A 19366-nucleotide genomic window follows, 5' to 3' on the forward strand; every position below is an offset into this window, starting at 1 on the left:
AGAGGAACATGTGGGAGACTCTTCAAATTTGTACCTGATGTCAGAATATCTACCCTGGAGTCGGAGATGTTCAGTAAGTTCAAATTGTATTTACTTTAGCTTTTATACTTCAGTTTTATACAAAAAGGCAAAAAAAGCAATGCACGTACATACAACATACAAAGCACCAAAATCATACTGTAAAATCTTTAAATGCATATAAATTGTGGTCTTTAGTACTTTGTAAGTTTACTTTGCTTCTCAATGTAAAACATAAAACCAACAGTTTTGTTTATTGCCGCCCTTTTTATGTTCACAGATAATTCACAGTTAACTAGTTCCAGTCCATCTATTGTAGAGGCCATGACTATTTTGGAGAGCACTGTGGATGTACCAGAGGCCATTCATGCTGTTTTTACGAGGCTTCTGCCTGAATTACAAAGAGAGATCTTGAGAACTGCACAGAAGTTCTCCTCTCAGCAGTCCAGTGATGAGAAAGATTTGTTGTCTGCAGACAAGGAAATGTTTCCATTCAGGGAGGGCATTCCAGAATCAGCTGCTGAGTAGTTGGAAAGACAGTTGGTGCCAGATTCTCTGCATGGTTTACTGGATGCTTCCCAAACTTTCAGAAGGTCCATCATCCATCGAGGCAGATTCTTTTACCACCCGCAGAAGCCTAGAAATTTGAATTGGAGAGTACGAGCCTGCTGAAGCATTCCACGCAACTACTAACTCGAGCTGCATGACATTATCCAGTTGGGCTGTGCATGATTGACTGAATGAACTCCCTAGCCCAGCAGCTCCCCTGTTGTTATCACAGTGGAGCTGGATTGTTAAGTTAGGGCCCTGTTTTTTGGTAGCCTCTTGTTCCAGTCTTTCAAACCCAGTTCATGTGAAGGTTGGAACCATCACTGCGCTGGACCTTCACTTTCTGTGGCAGAATTAGAACTGTCTCTGGAATGTCCACATGTGGTGCTTTTTCTCATGGGGACACCGACAACTATACATCATTAATGTGGAGAAGGGTCTATCTACAATGGAAAGTGAGCTTGTGACATATAAAATGGTTTGTCTGTCCTCCATACTGATGTCTGCTGTCTCCTAAGTACCAGTACAGTAGAGCTAATGGAGGTTAAATTGTGCTGAGTAGCACCAGTTTTTCAGGTGCTACCTGGCCTCCTAAGTAACCAAAATGTCAGGCAGAATGTGTGTGTACAGTTCTGAGTGGAAATGTCTACCATATTGGGAGGGGACAAACGAGATGACCATTATCCACGCCTGCTCTGAAAGGCCGGGACTTTCAGCGACGGGGTCCTAAATCCTATGGAAGGCCCGCCGCTGTTCAGATAAGGGCACTAAATTCAGCAGGCCTTCTGGAAAAGAGTTGGCGGGGCATCTCAGTGTCGGTTTCCCCCGATGTCGAGACCCCTGCTACTAGCATAAAATTCACCCCCTTGTCCCAATGAGAGGGAACTGAGACAAGTCTTCCATGGGTGGCTTTCCATTTGCCCCACTCTTCTGCTATTTTTACATGGGGAGACTAGAAACAGCCACCAGTACTTTCTGCTTTTTTTTTAATCAATGCTTGTCTTGCAGCCTTACAAACATTCCTTTTAAGGTTGAAAGTTTGTGCACTGCTCGTGTTTTGCTATGCCATATCACTCATGGAGTTTGTACTTGACTATGAAATATTTGTGAAGCAGAAAAGTATCATTAAGTTCAGGTGAAAACTTAAAATAGGAATTTTGCTGGAATTTTAACACTGGCCTAAATTTTCCACCAGTGGTAAAGCAAGTATCTCCAGCATCGTGAAACTTCTATTTGTGCCTGACCTCAGCTGATCTTCCAGCCCTTGGGGTTAATCCCATGTTGGTGTCTATCTGTAATGGGAACAGTAGTTTGTTATGACTGGCCTTGGGTGCTTTGCTAGCTATAACAATTGAGAGGCCTCCAGAGCAACACTGGCTGCCAGGGACTAATGAGCATCCATGGTGTCTAGCAATCCCAAAGTGAAAATGATAAAATATATTAAAGAACGTACTTACCTTATTTTCATCTGCTTTCCGTATGCCTGCCCATATATGGATGCATTGTACACCACTAAGCCTTGGCAGCAGGGGTAGGAGGAGGACTGATAAAGTAGGGGTTCCTGAGTAATTTTCCACCCCCACATACCATAGCTCCATGAAAAATTGGCCTGGGGCAAGTGGCAAATCCCATCCAGTGTCTCTCTTTTACTACTGTTAAAGTAATGAGATTCAGAAAAAGTATGCCCTTAATTTTTACACTATGAGGCTAAATTGTCAGTCATGTAACTGGTGTTAAAATCATTTGTCATTTGAAAAATTGGGAAGGTTAAAGCCCATGTAGAACAGATGACAAATTGTCTAGATAAATTGAGAATCGGTTTAGCAACACAAGACAGAAAAGTAGAGAGACTGATTGTGGAGGTAGTAGGATGGAAACAACATAGTGGGATTTCCACTTGACTACTTGTGTTTCTGGTTTCCCTTGAACTTTTGACTTGGCCCCGGTTATATATTCATGCTGAGTTCCTGCTGTAGTCTTTTGGTTGTATGCAGCTTGCTTGCTCATCACTGAAATGTGGCAGTACACTTGCAAGTATTTAAACACCAGCAGCAGCCTTTTTAGGCTGATCAGAGCTGGGAGTTGGAGTTGGAACATAATGATCTTGCAAGGTGAATGGGGTGAAGAGATTCATATTACAGCACACTTGAACCAAATGGACCATCACAATTAAAGAACTGCCAGATTCTGTATTGTAGCAGTTGAGGTCCAGTAGCATGAGATACATGCAAGGAGAGGTGCTCTGTTTGGGACTCCAAGGCCCTCTCTTCAGAGCAGAGCTGTTCATGATGCCTGGGATGATTTAATGCATGCTCCAGAATCCACAGCACCTGGATCCAAATGAGGAAGAAGGTAATAGACTTGAAGAGAGTTGCAGAGGGAACGTGACCCAAAATGTCCTATACCCAGTAGCTGAAACAAGTTTGCATGCTACGCATTTTTTCCTCTCAACTTTTTAAACCTGTACTGTTGCCACATTGAAAGCATTCAGAAAATTCTGCTTACAATGTATGGGCATATAAGAGCAGGGCACTCCTCATGCTGCAAATTACCAAGTTTACACTTGTCACACTCACCATCACACTCATCACTGAAGCAGCATCCACACCAAACATGCTGACAACACATGGTCCATGCTTATTAATTCACATATATTGGTTAGGTCTGGACACTTGGGTGACTATCATCTCTAGCCCCCTCTAGGGCCTCTCTTTCCTCGGGTTTGCAAAGCTGGTATAGGTTAACCAAACAAGACTTTTGCAGGCCTTTAAATCCAACTTCCCACTTCCAACTGGTGACTTTCCATTCATGGGCCTTTTTGACACTGGAAGCTTGCCTCCATTACACAAATTATATTGATTCCAGAATTATTTGCATGGTTAACATATAATGGATTCGAACGGGTTTTCCTGTCGCACAGCCCCAATTCTGCTTACATCGCATTTAATGGCTTCTAATTTACAAATGTAAAGGGCCTAATGCTTGCTTTAGGCAACTACTAGTGACACCTGAAAAATGGCCCAACCCAATATCAGGTCAGACATTTTTCAGGTGATAATTAGAAGCTGGACGCTGATCCCTGCATTTGGCCCTCCTGTCCATTTTACAGCCTTAAAATAGGCACAACAAGATCCAATTTGTACCTCCTAGTCTTGCTTCAAATGTAGATTTTTTTGTGATATTTGTTTTTGGTCAAGATTAACAGAAAGGATCTAAAGATCTACGCAAAGGTATGGAGGAACGAAGTATAAAGCAGAAAACAGCATTAGAAGAATATATGAAAAGACTGAAATGGTGGAGATAGCTAAAGCAATAATCTGGATAAAAAACTCTGTTTATAGAGTCATAACAGCACAGAAGGAGGCCATTCGACTCATCAGTTCCATGCCAGCTCTCTATAGCACAGTCCAGTCAGTCCCATTCTCCTGCTGTATCCCCGCAGCCCTGTAAGTTTATTTCCTCTTATATATTAGTTGGCTTTGAGACTTGAAACACAGGAGAGAGTCAGCATCTGAAAGAAGATATGTTTAAGCTTGGCAAGGATCCCTCATCACAACCATTTCTCCTAGTAACCTATCTCTTTCAGAGGCTGTGAGATTTGCAGCTAATTTCCAAGAGTTGCTAGCTCTATTGCAAACAATGTTGCATTCTATTTACTAATGTTAAGCACTTTCCTTTTGATTGTTGTAAAATTCTTGTAATTCTTCTTAGAGATATCAAAATAGATTAAACCAACAGGAAACAGAATTTCAGTGTGTAACAATGCTGCTCCTTGTTTGTCTACTAGGTTATCCAGATTGTTGTCAGCATCAGCTAACTGCAATAAAGATAATTCTCTAATTTAAATTGCAGACTCCTCTTTAAACAAATTTCAGTAAATCTTCACAATTTTGCTGTTCAGTTCCAGGATTCAATTCCAGCCAATAATTCCAATGCAAAATGATGTAGGTTTTAAGAAAACATTTAAATCATTTTTACAATTTGAGTGCAGCCATGAGTGTATAGCATTTTAATTTGTGATACTGTCTGAACTGCCTGTATTTTAAATTGTTTTATTTTTTTTATCGTCTTTGTTTTCCCTTTTATGCATCCTGATGTCTTGACAGGAAATCCACTAGCCTTGTAATTAAATGAGTAATCTTGAATGCATAAGATTATTGATAAAACAGAATGTTTAGTATAGTTTAAGAAAAGAAATAAATGTCATTCAGACTAATCGATTAACAAAAACAATGAGATTAACATCACTATAGCATATGCTGATTTGATAACAAAGAAATTAAATGCTGAAACAATGAGTTTGAAGTAAACTGCACTGTGCATGATAAGGCTATGGGGATTTAAAAAAACGAAATGGACACATACAATAAAACAGAACATGCTAGAAATGGGCAGCAAGCAAATCAGCATCTGAAAGAGAAAGATAGGTTAACATTTTAGGTCTAGCCGTTCATCAGAACTCTGTGAGGTATAAAACTTTCACAAAAAAAATTTCATTTTCTTCTAACCTTCATTGTTTATCTATACTTTTATCATATTTTACTCTTCAGAGTTTTTTCCTGCCTTGTTGCACCTCTGGCATTATTTCTTGTGCATCTCCTGTGGGTCATAGATGAAAATTGAAAAAAAATTGAGTACTAACTTCAGTCACTGAACTCACTGCAGATAGATGATAAATAATTACATTTATGTCTCTCACTTAACACAATGACATAACTTGCTGTAAGTACATAAATAAAGTAATGACAAATAAAGGCATGTCACATCTCGCAGTTACATAAATAGTTCTATCTGCATCTTATTGTCTTCTGTTCATTGTATGATAATTTTATACTGGAATAGATGAGCATACAAAATAATAGGAAATGAAAAATATCCGTAATTGTGTAACTATACTTAACTGCATGCATTACAGGGTACTCTTTTAGCCATTTCTTTTCCTCAGGTGGCCTACTGATGCACACTATACGACATTGACTTTCCCACTTTAACACAACCCAACTTTCCTTTCACAGCTAATTCTCAGATTAATTTATTAAAAGATTATTATTTTCTTTCTTTCTTTTGGGCCTCCTTATCTCGAGAGACAATGGATACGCGCCTGGAGGTGGTCAGTGGTTTGTGAAGCAGCGCCTGGAGTGGCTATAAAGGCCAATTCTAGAGTGACAGGCTCTTCCACAGGTGCTGCAGAGAAATTTGTTTGTCGGGGCTGTTGCACAGTTGGCTCTCCCCTTGCGCCTCTGTCTTTTTTCCTGCCAACTACTAAGTCTCTTCGACGCGCCACATTTTAGCCCTGTCTTTATGGCTGCCCGCCAGCTCTGGCGAACGCTGGCAACTGACTCCCACGACTTGTGATCAATGTCACAGGATTTCATGTCGAGTTTGCAGACGTCTTTAAAGCGGAGACGTGGACGGCCGGTGGGTCTGATACCAGTGGCGAGCTCACTGTACAATGTGTCTTTGGGGATCCTGCCATCTTCCATGCGGCTCACATGGCCAAGCCATCTCAAGCGCTGCTGACTCAGTAGTGTGTACAAGCTGGGGATGTTGGCCGCCTCGAGATTATGATTTTACTTGTTACTTATCAGAGCGGTAGATATGCAAAAATCCTGAGCGCATACAGGTCTAGTCTAAGAAAATAAATTCGGGCGGGGTGCTGATTCACTATTGTCTGGTTTGTATTTTTGGCAAAGCACAATCTTATCCCGACACACATACTGAATCACAGAAGGCCATGCTTATGTTTGAAGGTGTGTCTTCCATTCAGCTTTCTAACCCATGTTCCAACCTCTTCCTGTAGGCATCTTCCAAGAATAAGCTGCAGCTGCCAGTACTGGAGACAAGGCCAGCACCTCACATGATCCTGCATCAATCACAACACGTGTCACAAGTTTCAAGGCTCCAGTCTACAATATATTGTCTTTTATGGCTTTAATGTGCTGGAAATGGATGGAGAGCCATTACACACTGCCTCACTTCACTTCCTTCATAACTGCCCTGACATCTGCTCTTGTGCAAGTCAGTGGACTTGCTGAGGAATTAACCAACAACAGGGATGTGGTTGCTGTAGGTACGGATATGGCTGCCTTCTCTCAATACAAAGCCATCCAGCCCAGCCCACCCTCCTTGTGCAAATGACAGAGCATTTACCAGATGGCAAGCTGGACGAAATAGCCACTGAGGAGTCAGATATAGTGACACCAGTTACAGGGCCATCAGATGACCCAGCATCAGGGGGCACAGAATCAATGAACCAATGCAAGGCAGAGGTCTAACATACTGAGCAATCCTGAGTAGTATGGTGATACAGACCTTAATGGGCCTAACTTTCAATGGGAGTTTGATACTGCAGCAGTAATGTAATGAGGCATCACTTGGCACCTTATACACAACAGTAGAGGGTGATCTGTGTGGTGCAATGGCTACCCACTGCTGTCTTCCATGTCATTAATGTCTTGGATTGTCTGCAGTGTAGTTTGCCATTAAACACAAGGCAGTATACGTGGCATCTGCTGTGGAATCCTTGGTTACACAGTCTATATACGCCTTTCTTGAATCTTCCCATTCCTGCTGTGGAGGCTTTGGACTAAAACTCCAGGATGCAGTTCTGACCAGCTTCGACTTACTCACCTTCATGGGCCTCTCCAGATAGTTACTTAACAATGCGACTATCAACCAATGCTGCTTAGAACATAAGAAATTAAGAAATAGGAACTGGAATAGAGCCTTCTCTGCCATTGAATAAGATCATAGATGATCCTTGATCTAAACTCCACTTTACTGCTGGACTCTGATATCCTGATACTCCCTTAGAGTCCAAAAATTTAGTGACCTCAGCCTTGAATATCCACAACAACTGAGCATCCGCAGCTCTCTAAGGGGAGAGAAATCCAAAGATTTGTAACTCTCTAAGTGAGGAAATTTCTCCTCATCTCAGTCCAAAATGACCAACCTCTTATCCTGAGACTATGCCTTCTAGTTCTAGACTCTCTAGCCAGGGCAAACAGCCTGTGGGCATCTAACCTGTCAAGCTCTCTCAGAATCTTATACGTTTCAATTAGATCACCCCTCATTCTTATAAATTCTAGAGAGTATAGACTGATTCAACTGAATTTCTCCTCAGTGGACAATCCTCTCTTAAGTCGTGAAGCACTTAGTAGTACTGTATGTACATGTCCAACATTGCGATGTTCACAAACACACTACATGAATTTCAGCACAAGATGAAGCAATTCAACCCATTGTGCTTTGTTTTTTTTTCGTTCGTGAGATGTGGCCATCGCTGGCTAGTCAGCATTTATTGCCCTTGAGAAGGTGGTGGTGAGCTGCCTTCTTGAACCGTGCAGTCCTAGGGGTGTAGGTACACCCATAGTGCTGTTAGGAAGGGGGTTCCAGGATTTTGACCCAGTGACAGTGAGGAAACGGTGATATAGTTCCAAGTCAGGATGGTGTGTGACTTGGAGGGGAACTTGCAGGTGGTGGTGTTCCCGTGCGCCTGCTGCCCTTGTCCTAGGTGGTGAGGTTGCGGGTTTGGAAGGTGCTGTCGAAGAAGTATTGGTGAGTTGCTGCAGTGCATCTTGTAGATGGTACACACTGCTGCCACCATGCATCAGTGGTGGAGGAAATGAATGTTGAGGGTGGTGGATGGGGTACCAGTCAAGCGGACTGCTTTGTCCTGGATGGTGTCGAGCTTCTTGAGTGTTGTTGGAGCTGCACCCATCCAGGCAAGTAGGGAGTATTCCATCACACTCCTGACTTGTGCCTTGTAGATGTTGGGGAGACAGGAGGTGAGTTACTTGCCGCAGAATTCCCAGCCTCTGACCTGCTCTTGTAGCTACAGCATTTATATGGCTGGTCCAGTTCAGTTTCTGGTCAATGCTAGCCCTCAGGATGTTGATAGTGGTGGATTCAGCGATGGTAATGCCATTGAATGTCAAGGAGAAATGGTTAGATTCTCTCTTGTTTGAGATGGTCATTACCAGGTGTGTGGCACGAATGTTACTTGCCATTTATCAGCCCAAACCTGGATGTTGTCCAGGTCTTGCTGATTCCCATTGACTCCAGTTTTGTTAGGGCTCCTTGATGCCATACTCGGCCTGTCAAGGGCAGTCAGTTCCTTTGGAGTTCAGCTCCTTTGTCCATTTTGGACCAAGGCTGTGATGAGGTCAGGAGCTGAGTGTCCCTGGCGGAACCCAAACTGAGCAGGTTATCGCTGAGCAAGTGCCGCTTGATAGCACTGTTGACAACCCCTTTCATCACTTTGCTGATGATCGGGAGTGGACTGATATGGTGGTAATTGTCCTTTTTTGTGGATTTGTTCTTTTTGTGTACAGGATATACTTGGGCAATTTTCCACATTGTCAGGGAGATGCCGGTGTGGTGGTGGTAGCTGTACTGGAACAGCCTGACTAGGGGTCTGGTAGTTCTGGAGCACAAGTCTTCAGTACTATTGCCTGAATGCTGTCAGGGCCCATAGCCTTTGCAGTATCCAGTGCCTTCAGAGGTTTCTTGATATGGAGTGAGTCAGATTGGCTGAAGACTGGCATCTGTGATGCTTGGGACCTCAGGAGGAGGCCGAGATGGATCATCCACTCGGCATTTCTGGCTGAAGATGGGTGCAAATGCTTCAGTCTTGTCTTTTGCACTGATATGCTGGGCACCCCCATCATTGAGGATGTGGATATATGTGGAGCCTCCTCCTCCTGTCAATTGTTTAATTGTCCACCACCATTCCCGACTGGATGTGGCAGGACTGCAGAGCTTAGATCTGATCCGTTGGTGGTGGGATTGCTTAGCCCTGTTTATTGCACGCTGTTTTCACTGTTTGGCACATAATTAGTCCTGTGTTGTAGCTTCAGCAGGCTGACAAATCATTTTTAGGAATGCCTGGTCTTGCTCCTGGCATGCCCCCCTGCACTCTTCATTGAAAAGGGGTTAGTCCTCTGGCTTGATGGTAATGGTAGAGTGGGGGAGATACTGGGCCATGAGGTTTCAGATTTGGTTGAATACAATTCTGCTGCTGCTGATGGCCCACAACACCTCCTGGATGCCCAATTTTGAGTTCTTATATCTGTTTGAAATCTATCCCATTTAGCACAGTGGTAGTGTCACACAACATGATGGTGGTACCCTCAGCGTGAAGACGGGACTTCGTCTCCACAAGGACTGTGCGGTGGTCACTCCTACCAATACTTTCATGGACAGATGCATCTGCGACAGGTAGTTTGGTGAGAACAAGGTGAAGTAGGTTTTTCTCTCTTGTTGGCTTCCTCACCATCTGCCGCAGACCCAGTCTAGCAGTGATGTCCTTTATGACTCTGCCAGTAGTGGTGCTACTGAGCCACTCTTGGTGATGGACATTGAAGTTCCCCACCCAGAGTACATTCTGTGCCCTTGTTACCCAGTGCTTCTTCCAATTGATGTTCAACATGGGAGCGGTAGGTGGCCATCAGCAGGAGGTTTCCTTGCCCATGTTTGACCTGATGCCATGAGACTTCATGGGGTCTGGAGTCAATGTTGAGGACTCCCAGGGAAACTTCCTCCTGACTGTGTACCACTGTGCTGCCACTCTGGTGGGTCTGACCTGCCAGTGGGACAGGACATACCCAGGGATGGTGATGGTGCATTGTCTGTTAGGTATGATTCCGTGGGTATGACTGTGTCAGGCTGTTCTTGACTAGTCTGTGAGACAGCTCTCCCAATTTTGGTACAAGCCCCCAGATGTTAGTAAGGAGGACTTTACAGGGTCAACAGGGCTGGGTTTACCGTTATTTCTGGTGCCTAGGTTGATGCCGGGTGGTCTGTCCGTTTCATTACTTTGCTTAGGCTTTGTAGCGGTTTGATACAACTGAGTGGCTTGCTAGACCTTTTGGGAGGGCATTTAAGAGTCCACCTGTGGGTCTGGATCCACATGTAGACCAGACCAGGTCAGGTCAGCAGATTTCCTTCCCTAAAGAACATTTGTGAACCAGGTGGGTTTTTGCAACAATCGACAATGGTTTCATGGTCGCCACTAGGCTAACTTTGAATTCCAGATTAATTAATTCATTAATTGAATTCAAATTTCACTATCTGCCGTGGTGGGATTCAAACCCATGTCCCCCAGAGCATTAGACTGGGGCTCTGGGATACTAGTCTAGTGACATTATCACTACACCACCCCCTTGTGCAGGTCCTGTTGCCCATGCTAATACCTGTCTGTTGTAATCTGATTTTCCTCCCATGCACTTTATTATTTTTCTTATGTCTGTCTAATTTCTTTTTAAATACCATTATTGACTTGACTTCAGGAGCCAATTGAGGTTAAAGCATTGGATATCAACCCTTTACGTGAAAGGAAATGCCTTCAAACCTCCCCCTTCTTTATCAGTTCTAAACTTATCAATTGGTGGAAATAATTCTTCACTATTAACCTTCTCAGACTTTTTTATGTTTTGGAACACTTTTCATCCCTTTAACCTTTTCTCCCATGTGAATGTTTTTATGACCCTCATGCATCTCTAATCATAATATATCCTCTCATCTCTGATGTCATTCTGCTCAATCTGCATAACACTTTTTTTTCACGACTTTAGTATCCAGCCTCTAATAAGGTGTCCAGAACTGTGCACAAGACTACAATGGTGGTTTACCCAGTGCATTGTACAGATTTATTGTTAACTCCTTGCTTTTGAATTCGATGCCTCAATATGTAAAACCTAACATTTGCCCTTTTGATGAATTTTTCCACTTGGAATTCCACTTTTAAAGATCTTTGTATCTGTAGCCTCAAATCCCTGTTTCTCATTGAAAATTATACCTTTTGGGGCATATTTCTATTCTCTTGTTTTTTTCCCTAAAATATGCTACTTCATATGTTGAGTTTGCATATATGCCTGCATCCCTGAACTGCCAAAAGATAATTTGCCTTTAATATGTCTTACCATCTTTTACTTTTTTCGTTGTGTGGAGAAAAAGGACAAATATCAAAAGGCCAAATAAAATGTTTGACTCGTGTTGCCTTCTGCAGGAAGATCTCTGGTATAAAAATTGAGGGCAATAAAAGTAGCTACTGTCTTTTGGAGGGATAGTAATCCTCATAGCACTATTATAAATCATAAAAACATTTAACTTTGCAGCACAGAAGTAGGTCTTTGTGTTTGTGCTAGCTTCACTTCTTTTGTCTATTGTCCTTTACCCCTGGCTGCCTTTGTATTCTTGCACCCTTTAGCTGTACCACTGTCAGCAGAGCCTTCAGCTATTGTGGCCCTACTCTGGAGTTCAGTCCCTAAATACGTCTATCTCTGTGCCTCTTTCTCTGTCTTTAAAACCCTTCTCAATAACTACTCTGATAGAAACATAGAAAATAGGAGCAGGAGTAGGCCATTCAGCCCTTCGAGCCTGCTCCGCCATTCATTATGATCATGGCTGATCATCCAACTCAGTAACCTGTTCCTGCTTTCCCCCCATAATTTTTGGTTACCTTTCCTAACTCATTGTCCCATTTATTTCTTCCTCTGAGAAGTGCTTTGGGACTATTTTATATGTTAACATCACTGTTTAAATGGAAGTTTTTCAAAAATGTTTTTGCTAAATGTAAGGTATTTTGGACCCCGATGCCGAAAATACTAACCTAGTGTGATAAAGTTTATTAAAGTACACTGGCACTAATCTGATCAAATATTAAACAATACAAATCTAGTGAGAAACTAATTCTCAGATTGAACTATTGTCTGGTTTTTTTTGGTATTTGGTGAAGCACCATGTTCAATTATTCGTAGGATTACTACAAATATATTGTTCAATTTGTTAATAGTGGAATATATTGCTTTATATATTTCTCAATACTTATTTAAATATGTATTTGTAACGCTACTACTCAGACCCTATAATGCTTGGTCAACCTGTGGTGCTTGACAGCTTGTTTTCTAATAACTAGAAAAGTTAGGACTGGAATAATATGAGCGATTTGGGTTGTCATCAACTACAGAGAGAATCAGAGCTAATCCGGTTCTGTCATCGCTTGACATCCGCACATACTGACTTTCTAGAGGGAGTCATTGAGTAATAACTGATTTCACTCCCAGCAGCACTGAGAGAAATTGTGGCTCATGTACGGCTGCCCACTTGAAATCAGCTAACTCAAAAATGGCCCATCAAAAAAAGCCTGAACTCTTTTTGTGCTTTGCGGGCTCAAAGGCCACCTACTGATTAAACCTCCCTCTACTTTGCCCAAATAATTTGTGTGTTAACTCCAGCCTCAAAAGTAGGTTTGCTACTAACTATATTTTTACATACTGATCCACAGGGGGAGCTCCTCAATCATTTACTTCATGTGCTGATGTTTATCCATAATGAACTATATTTTTTTCTATTCACTAATTATACTGTAAAAGTAGATATGTGTGTAAAGCATTTTTTCCCACTTCATACTCTGATTTTTTTTCTTAAACTTATTAAACAGAGCACAGTACAGCCCCATTATGTGTCTAATTATCATTTTCTCCCTGGGGGTTGGCTTATACTTTGGTAATATATCATAAATAAACAAAGTACCAAACACTAGGGACACATTCTTATTATTCTGCACAAAGGACTTATAGGTGGAAAATGTGTTTTTTTTTATTACAGCAGATGAAAACTCCAGAGAGTCGATTTTCAGGCCACAATGTGACACCGCAGTACAGGATGCATTCTTACTACTCTGCTGCCTCGTACCTGGGCCAAGGCTTAAGCACAGCCGCTTGTGTTCCTCAGCTGTTTACTCTGGAAGATGGTTCCTCTTTCTCAGATGTAAAATCCAATGGTAGGTTAAAGTTTTTTTTCCAGTTCAATTTTTAAAGAATCAGTGTGTTAAAGAAGACATGTTTTAATAAATCTGCTCAGCATACATTCCTTTCAAAGTTAACTTATGTGCAATGCACAAAGTCTTTGGAGTGGATGAATTACATGCTCATCAAGGTGAATAGAACTGGGCAATAGAACATTTTCCCTTTCTTAATTTAATGTCAGCATCAGGCACTCCCAACATCATATATAGCAGAGGCGAGATACAGTGTAAATTTTCCTCTACTCTGCCCAAAGAATGTATATTAACTACGGCCTCAAAAGTGTACTTCCCACTGCACCAGTATGACTTTTTTGATTTCCCACATCTTGTACAATTTTTTAACATGTCTCCCTTTGTAGGTTTAAACACTTTTACATGTTCTTTTCTTTTGTACTGTGAAAAATGAAAGCACAGAAAGTACCAAAACATTGTCATTGTAATGCATATTAATTGTTCCAGAAGTAGTTTATTATTCAGTTAGTTTACATCACAAAACATTAAAACATAGTTAGCCAAGGGAAAATGTCCATGGCAAAATAAAAACAGAAATGATAAAGTACTTACCAGCTTACTCTTCTCATATCTGAAACTAGGCTTTAGTATGTAGATATATAGACAAAGTGAATGCTGCAAATCTTTCATATAAAGAGAAAAGAATAGGTAGTCAGCATCTGAAAGTGAAGTGTGATTAACAATTGTGATGTGATCCTTCACCAGAATTTCAATCAGAACTTTTTTTAAATAAGATGATCTCTGGCAGCTAGTTGTAAAATGTCTACCAGACAGTGGAGTATATTCTGTGATTGGCAGTCTTTTGGCACAAACATCTAGGATACTTGTTATTTTAAGGCAGGCATTAGCTTATTAAAATAACTAGTTCATGTCTCCGCTAAAATAACGAAGAGAGAAGTTTCAGACAAAACAGTTCATACAGTTATTCTGCAGTATTGTTTCAGGGCCAATATTATCAAAAATAGCTGCTAGGAATTTTTAAAAATGCTTCCTTCTCCCATTCTTACTTGTTCTGTCCTTAGGCCCCCTCTCATTGCACAACTTGCACCCATACTATTGTCAATTCATTAATGTGCACTCACTTTGCATATTAGCACTAGTGCCCTTTTAAAAAATCTCAAGTTATAGGCTTTACAGCTGAATTCTACTGAGCCCTGGCAGTCCTAGTGTGAGGGACAAGAGTGCTGTAACATAGGATTAGGGACCAGTTAGCTTAGTTGGCTAGCATTTGGTTCAGAACAACACTAACAGCACAGGTTGAATTTCTGTTCTGGCTGAGGTAGATTTGGGGACCTGGCTCTTAGCCCTGCCCCTGTTGGTGAAATGTGGATGTTAGTTTGTGATGCTGACACAACCGAAACAGAACTCATTGGATTCCTTAGGATGATTTGGGATTCCTTTGAAAGGCAAGTTGCAGCCTGAAGTTGCCTTGTTTGGTATCTATTCTCTGCCACTACGGGAATGCTTGTTTACTTTAAACATGTGGGAGTAAACAAGATTGGCCACTAATATACAAAGAGTTAGCTGCATTCTACTGAAAGCAAATCAGCCTTGAGTGTGAGAGAGATGCTGGAAGGAGACTAAAAGACTGAGGGAAGGTAATAAGTATTTTATCTTTGTTTCTTCAGTGGCAGTGTCTAAAGATAAGTTGTTCATCACTGTCGGACAGACCCTAAAGTGTAGGATTCTGCTGCAGCTCTCCATGATATGTGGCTGTCCTTCCCACATCAGGCACCCTATGGTCTCTCTGAATGATTGCCAATTAAACTAAATTATGGCAAGATATTGGGCTTGAGACTGCTCAAAACTTGTTAGAATTTTTATAGTGAGCAGAGAGGAGAGTTTACATTCTACAACCACAATTTTAGGAGACCTTCTACTCAAAGCATGTTTTTCTGCAAACATGTTGCAATTATTTTGCTGCACATCAATTTGATGTAATACATCTGAGCTCAGAGATTTAGTAGAGTAGCACCTTGAAGAATATGTTTACCATCCAGTGCATTTAAGTATAGTCCTGTCAGAGATCCAGGAACTAGACAGGAAGGAATTGTACCTCCTGCTGTCCACAAACAATCCACCAAACAAAAACCTTGATCCAATTTAGTTCCTACAGTCAGAACAATTTTCCAGAATTTGCCATAGCTTGTTACAGTTCTCAGTTTTGATCTTACATCTGAAAATGTGTGTACAGCAAGCTTGCTTTATCTGTGTGCCAGTTGCTGTTGAATTCTGTGTAGAATTTATTTTCTGCATTGCTTTATATACATAACGTGCAGGTTGTATGTTCTACATTGATAGCAGAGGAATCAACACTGTATAGCCTAACAATACAACTTAGACATCTTCCAGATGATGAGTGGCTAAAAGCAGAGTGTAGCACTAAGTCATACAGACCAGAAAGAAGCTCAAGGCTTAGTCCCCAGTCCATTTTGAGTTTGCTGATCTCAGCTGCAGTAACACTTAAAACAACAATGTTCACTTACCTGGCTCCAAGTTCTTGGACCAGAGATGGAAAAATTAGCCTGGTTTCTACTTCTCATTGCTATCCAGTAACTTCTGCTGGACGATCCATATTTATCTGTGTATATATGTGAGGATTGGATTGGATTTGTGATGCTATTCACAGTTAAATAGCCTAACATCACTTGTTATCTAGGCTCATACATGAGGAGTAGACTATTGGACAAGGTACCAGAGTCTTTGGAACTAGCCCCCACCAAGAAGCAACGTTTCAGGAAGGAAGGAAGGAAAAAAGTTGAGGAGGAATATAAATTGATTGCTAAGTGGGAAAAATACTTCTTCAAGGTGCTCCCTTGAAATTGCTTCAATTTTTAAAGAAAATATTACACTCTTAAGTACCATTTTCCCCATGCTAACCTACTTCATTGGAAACAGCACAAGGTTGCTAAGGACCTAAGGCAGGGAAGTAAATTTTAAAGAGTAGGTTTTGGGCAGTGCATTTGTACAGTGATTGACTGAATTAACAAAACTGGCATTCAACATTTTGGGGCACTTCAAAAAAAAAACTTTCAAAGCTGGGCGGTGATCATGTCATGGAGCAGCATCAATTTGTCTCCCCGATTAGCCAGGGTAAATGTTCCAACTGTGCTGGCACCTGCCCAAGATACTTAAATGCAACTGACCCCCAGGAAAGTCAGAGCATAGACAAGGGACAGGCAGGATGTTCAGCCCCCAGGACAGTTCCCACTGAATTTCAGCCCTTTAGATGTTACATCAGTTACATCATTGGATACTAATTGGCAACAGGAGAAAAAATGTCATGACTAGATCAGCAGGCACTTTGTTCTGATAACAGAAGAATGCAAAACACCAAAAAGAATCACAAAAACTAACTGTGAAGTAGGTGATTTGTGTGACAGAAGGGAAGACTTTAATACTGCTGTTTAGTTTCCCTTTAACAATGTTTCTAGTTTGATTTAATTCATTTAATTGAGGATGCATGCGTGTAAAAAGAGCTTTACTGTTAGAACTGAGAGTCTCCTGTCTTGTGTAATGCACTGGGAGGTGGGAGCATAATAACTTAAAACACTGTTGTTTCACTTCTGGTATCTGGCTTTAAATCAGCCCAGGCTGATGGGCTGAAGGTCTCCTCTCTCTGCTGGCTGCAAGGATTCCATGTGAAATTAATCTATTCAGTCTCAACTCAGTTCCTGGTGCGTATGGACCCGCAGCACAAAGCTCCTCTTAATTTGACACTTTAATTGGCAATCTTACTCAGAAAGACTGGTGTATGGGAAATGGAAATATTGCACTGGTGCAGAGGGAGTGCTCTCCTGAGGTTGGGGTTAAGGCGCGTTGTTGGAGCAGAGTAAAGGGAGCTTTACTGTGCAGCTGGTTGTTGCTGTGCCTGACCTCGGAGATCTTTACACTGAAAAGGAAAAGTTTTCCATTCCCCCAGCACTAACATTTCTCGATGAGGACGAAAGTTCATCAAAAAATCTGCAGTGATTAAAACAGTTGTTCACATCAATAAACTGATTGACACTATTGGCACAATTCAGAAGCACTGACCTCCCTTCAGGATTGCCATTCAATGCAAGCTGCTGAGTGTCTCTGGAGACAGGAACCTCTGAGTCCCTGCAGGTAAAGCTTCTTGATAGTGATCAGCAAAGTGTTCTTGTCACATTTTCTCTTCTAAAAGTGCTCAGTTATCACTGTTGCTAGAAATATAATGTTCCAGTACTTTAGTAAAGGAATGGAAACATTATGTTGGCAGTACTATATGAGCCGTACAAACACTGTTTAGTTTGCTTGCCAGATTCGCCAAAGGAATACGAGTGTGAGGACTTCTCAGCCTGAAACTGTTTCATCACCAGAGGTAATGTCAGGGACTACATAACAAATAAAAGCTTCTTCTATCTGTTTTGTGTAGTCAATGTTTTTGTTCATCTCTTTATTTATTGCTGCTTTTTATGAACCTAGCCTAGAGGATTTATCTAAAACATGTTCAAAATACCGGATAAATTTCTGGAGAAGGTAACTGCACGACTTCTGCACATAGTTTGTAAAGATGGGAAAGCCAGACCAATGGAAACGGTTACCTATCTTTATCTAAAACTTTCAACACCTTCCAGATCTAGATGAGACGAGTAGGTTGTGGTTACTTGTCTCCAAACTGATACAGTAGGAAGATACCTAGGACAACTGCAGTGGAAGTTGCTTAGCCAGTACATGTTGCTTCCTTCCTATAGCTCACCCTTTCCTTCTCATTCAGCCAAGTAGTGATATTTCAACTAACTTATAACTAATCTCTGTAACATTCAGGCACCAGTCAAATTCTTAACTCTTTTTTCCAATGAAAGAGAGCCTAGCCTGAAGAAAGTGCCTTGGAAGTAAACAGTAAATGGATTGGATCCAAATTGACTGAATTAATTTGATCCTCATTTTACCATGGGTAACAATTATTTTTGCACTTAGATAAGGTGTGTGCTAGAGTAAATCTTGCATCGTAAAGCACGAAATGGAAGATTAAAGGGCTTGAAGCTAAGGCCCAACAGCCTATTACAGTGTTCCAGCTGAGTGTCTTTGTAAGTGAGATTGAGAGGTACTTTACGAACGCCTACTTGATTCTGGCCTTAAGTCTATTTGCCAACTACAGTCTTTTCCAACTCTGATACTTGTACAACCAGCTAATGATCTGTATGAGTAGAACAGTTGTTTGTGCATTTATGGGAGGGAACAAGTGCTATATATGTATATGTATGAATGAAGAGCTGACTACAATGAATATCAATGTACAGCATAACACTAGAGTGATACTCTGATGTAGTCTATCAACTGAACAAAAATGCATTTGATACAATATCTGCAGAATTTCTGCAGGTAAGTAGACAGCTATTTCGGGTTGTTACTTCAAGAAATTAGGATACTTGAGGTGACTGTTTTTGCAATTGCATTTACTTTGAAGCACTTTTTCATTTGTTTCCATTGTACTTTATATCTGACCATAATGAAGAAGCCAGCAGATTTCCAGTGTCCCCTCATCTCTTTCATCCAGCGCCAGTAAATGGTTGTTTAAAGAAGCACAAGCAGTTTGTACCAGAATTTTAAAAGTACTGTATCTTAGGAAAGACGTTGTTTACAAGAAGGCATCGCCCATTATCTACCCAAGATGGCCTGGGACACTTTTGGTGTTTGCCTGTTTTCTCAAGAGAATATAGGGAATGGAAAGCTATCCATCCAGGTCCCTGTACCCAGTATAGGACTATGTTCAAGATCTGCTCAGATTAGACCTTCTGATCTCTTCCTGCTCTGATGTTTATGCAGTGTCAGTATCTCCAGATAGAAAGCTATAGTAAATCTTACATGGCAGTGAAAGAAGCTTTGTTTTATACTGTCGTCACATCTGTTGTAACAACTTCCGTAATGATACCACAATTGACCAGGAGAGAATGTTCTTTGAAACTTACAAAAAAGTTTATTAAATAATCCGAGGTTAAAATAAAAGAACTTTGG

The 19366-nt window shown here is 41.2% G+C and overlaps 1 protein-coding gene across 1 annotated transcript in view; it reads left to right on the top strand.

The window, feature by feature from the left end:
* dmrt1 (doublesex and mab-3 related transcription factor 1) overlaps positions 1–19366 on the top strand; it is a 182158-nt gene that overhangs the window by 96954 nt on the left and 65838 nt on the right. Inside the window, exon 7 of the mRNA XM_068028896.1 lies at positions 13180–13351. Coding sequence (XP_067884997.1) covers positions 13180–13351 — 172 coding nt within the window. The remainder of the gene's footprint in view (positions 1–13179; positions 13352–19366) is intronic.

Source organism: Heterodontus francisci, chromosome 4, assembly GCF_036365525.1.
Source record: "Heterodontus francisci isolate sHetFra1 chromosome 4, sHetFra1.hap1, whole genome shotgun sequence".
Classification (NCBI taxonomy): Eukaryota; Metazoa; Chordata; class Chondrichthyes; order Heterodontiformes; family Heterodontidae; genus Heterodontus; species Heterodontus francisci.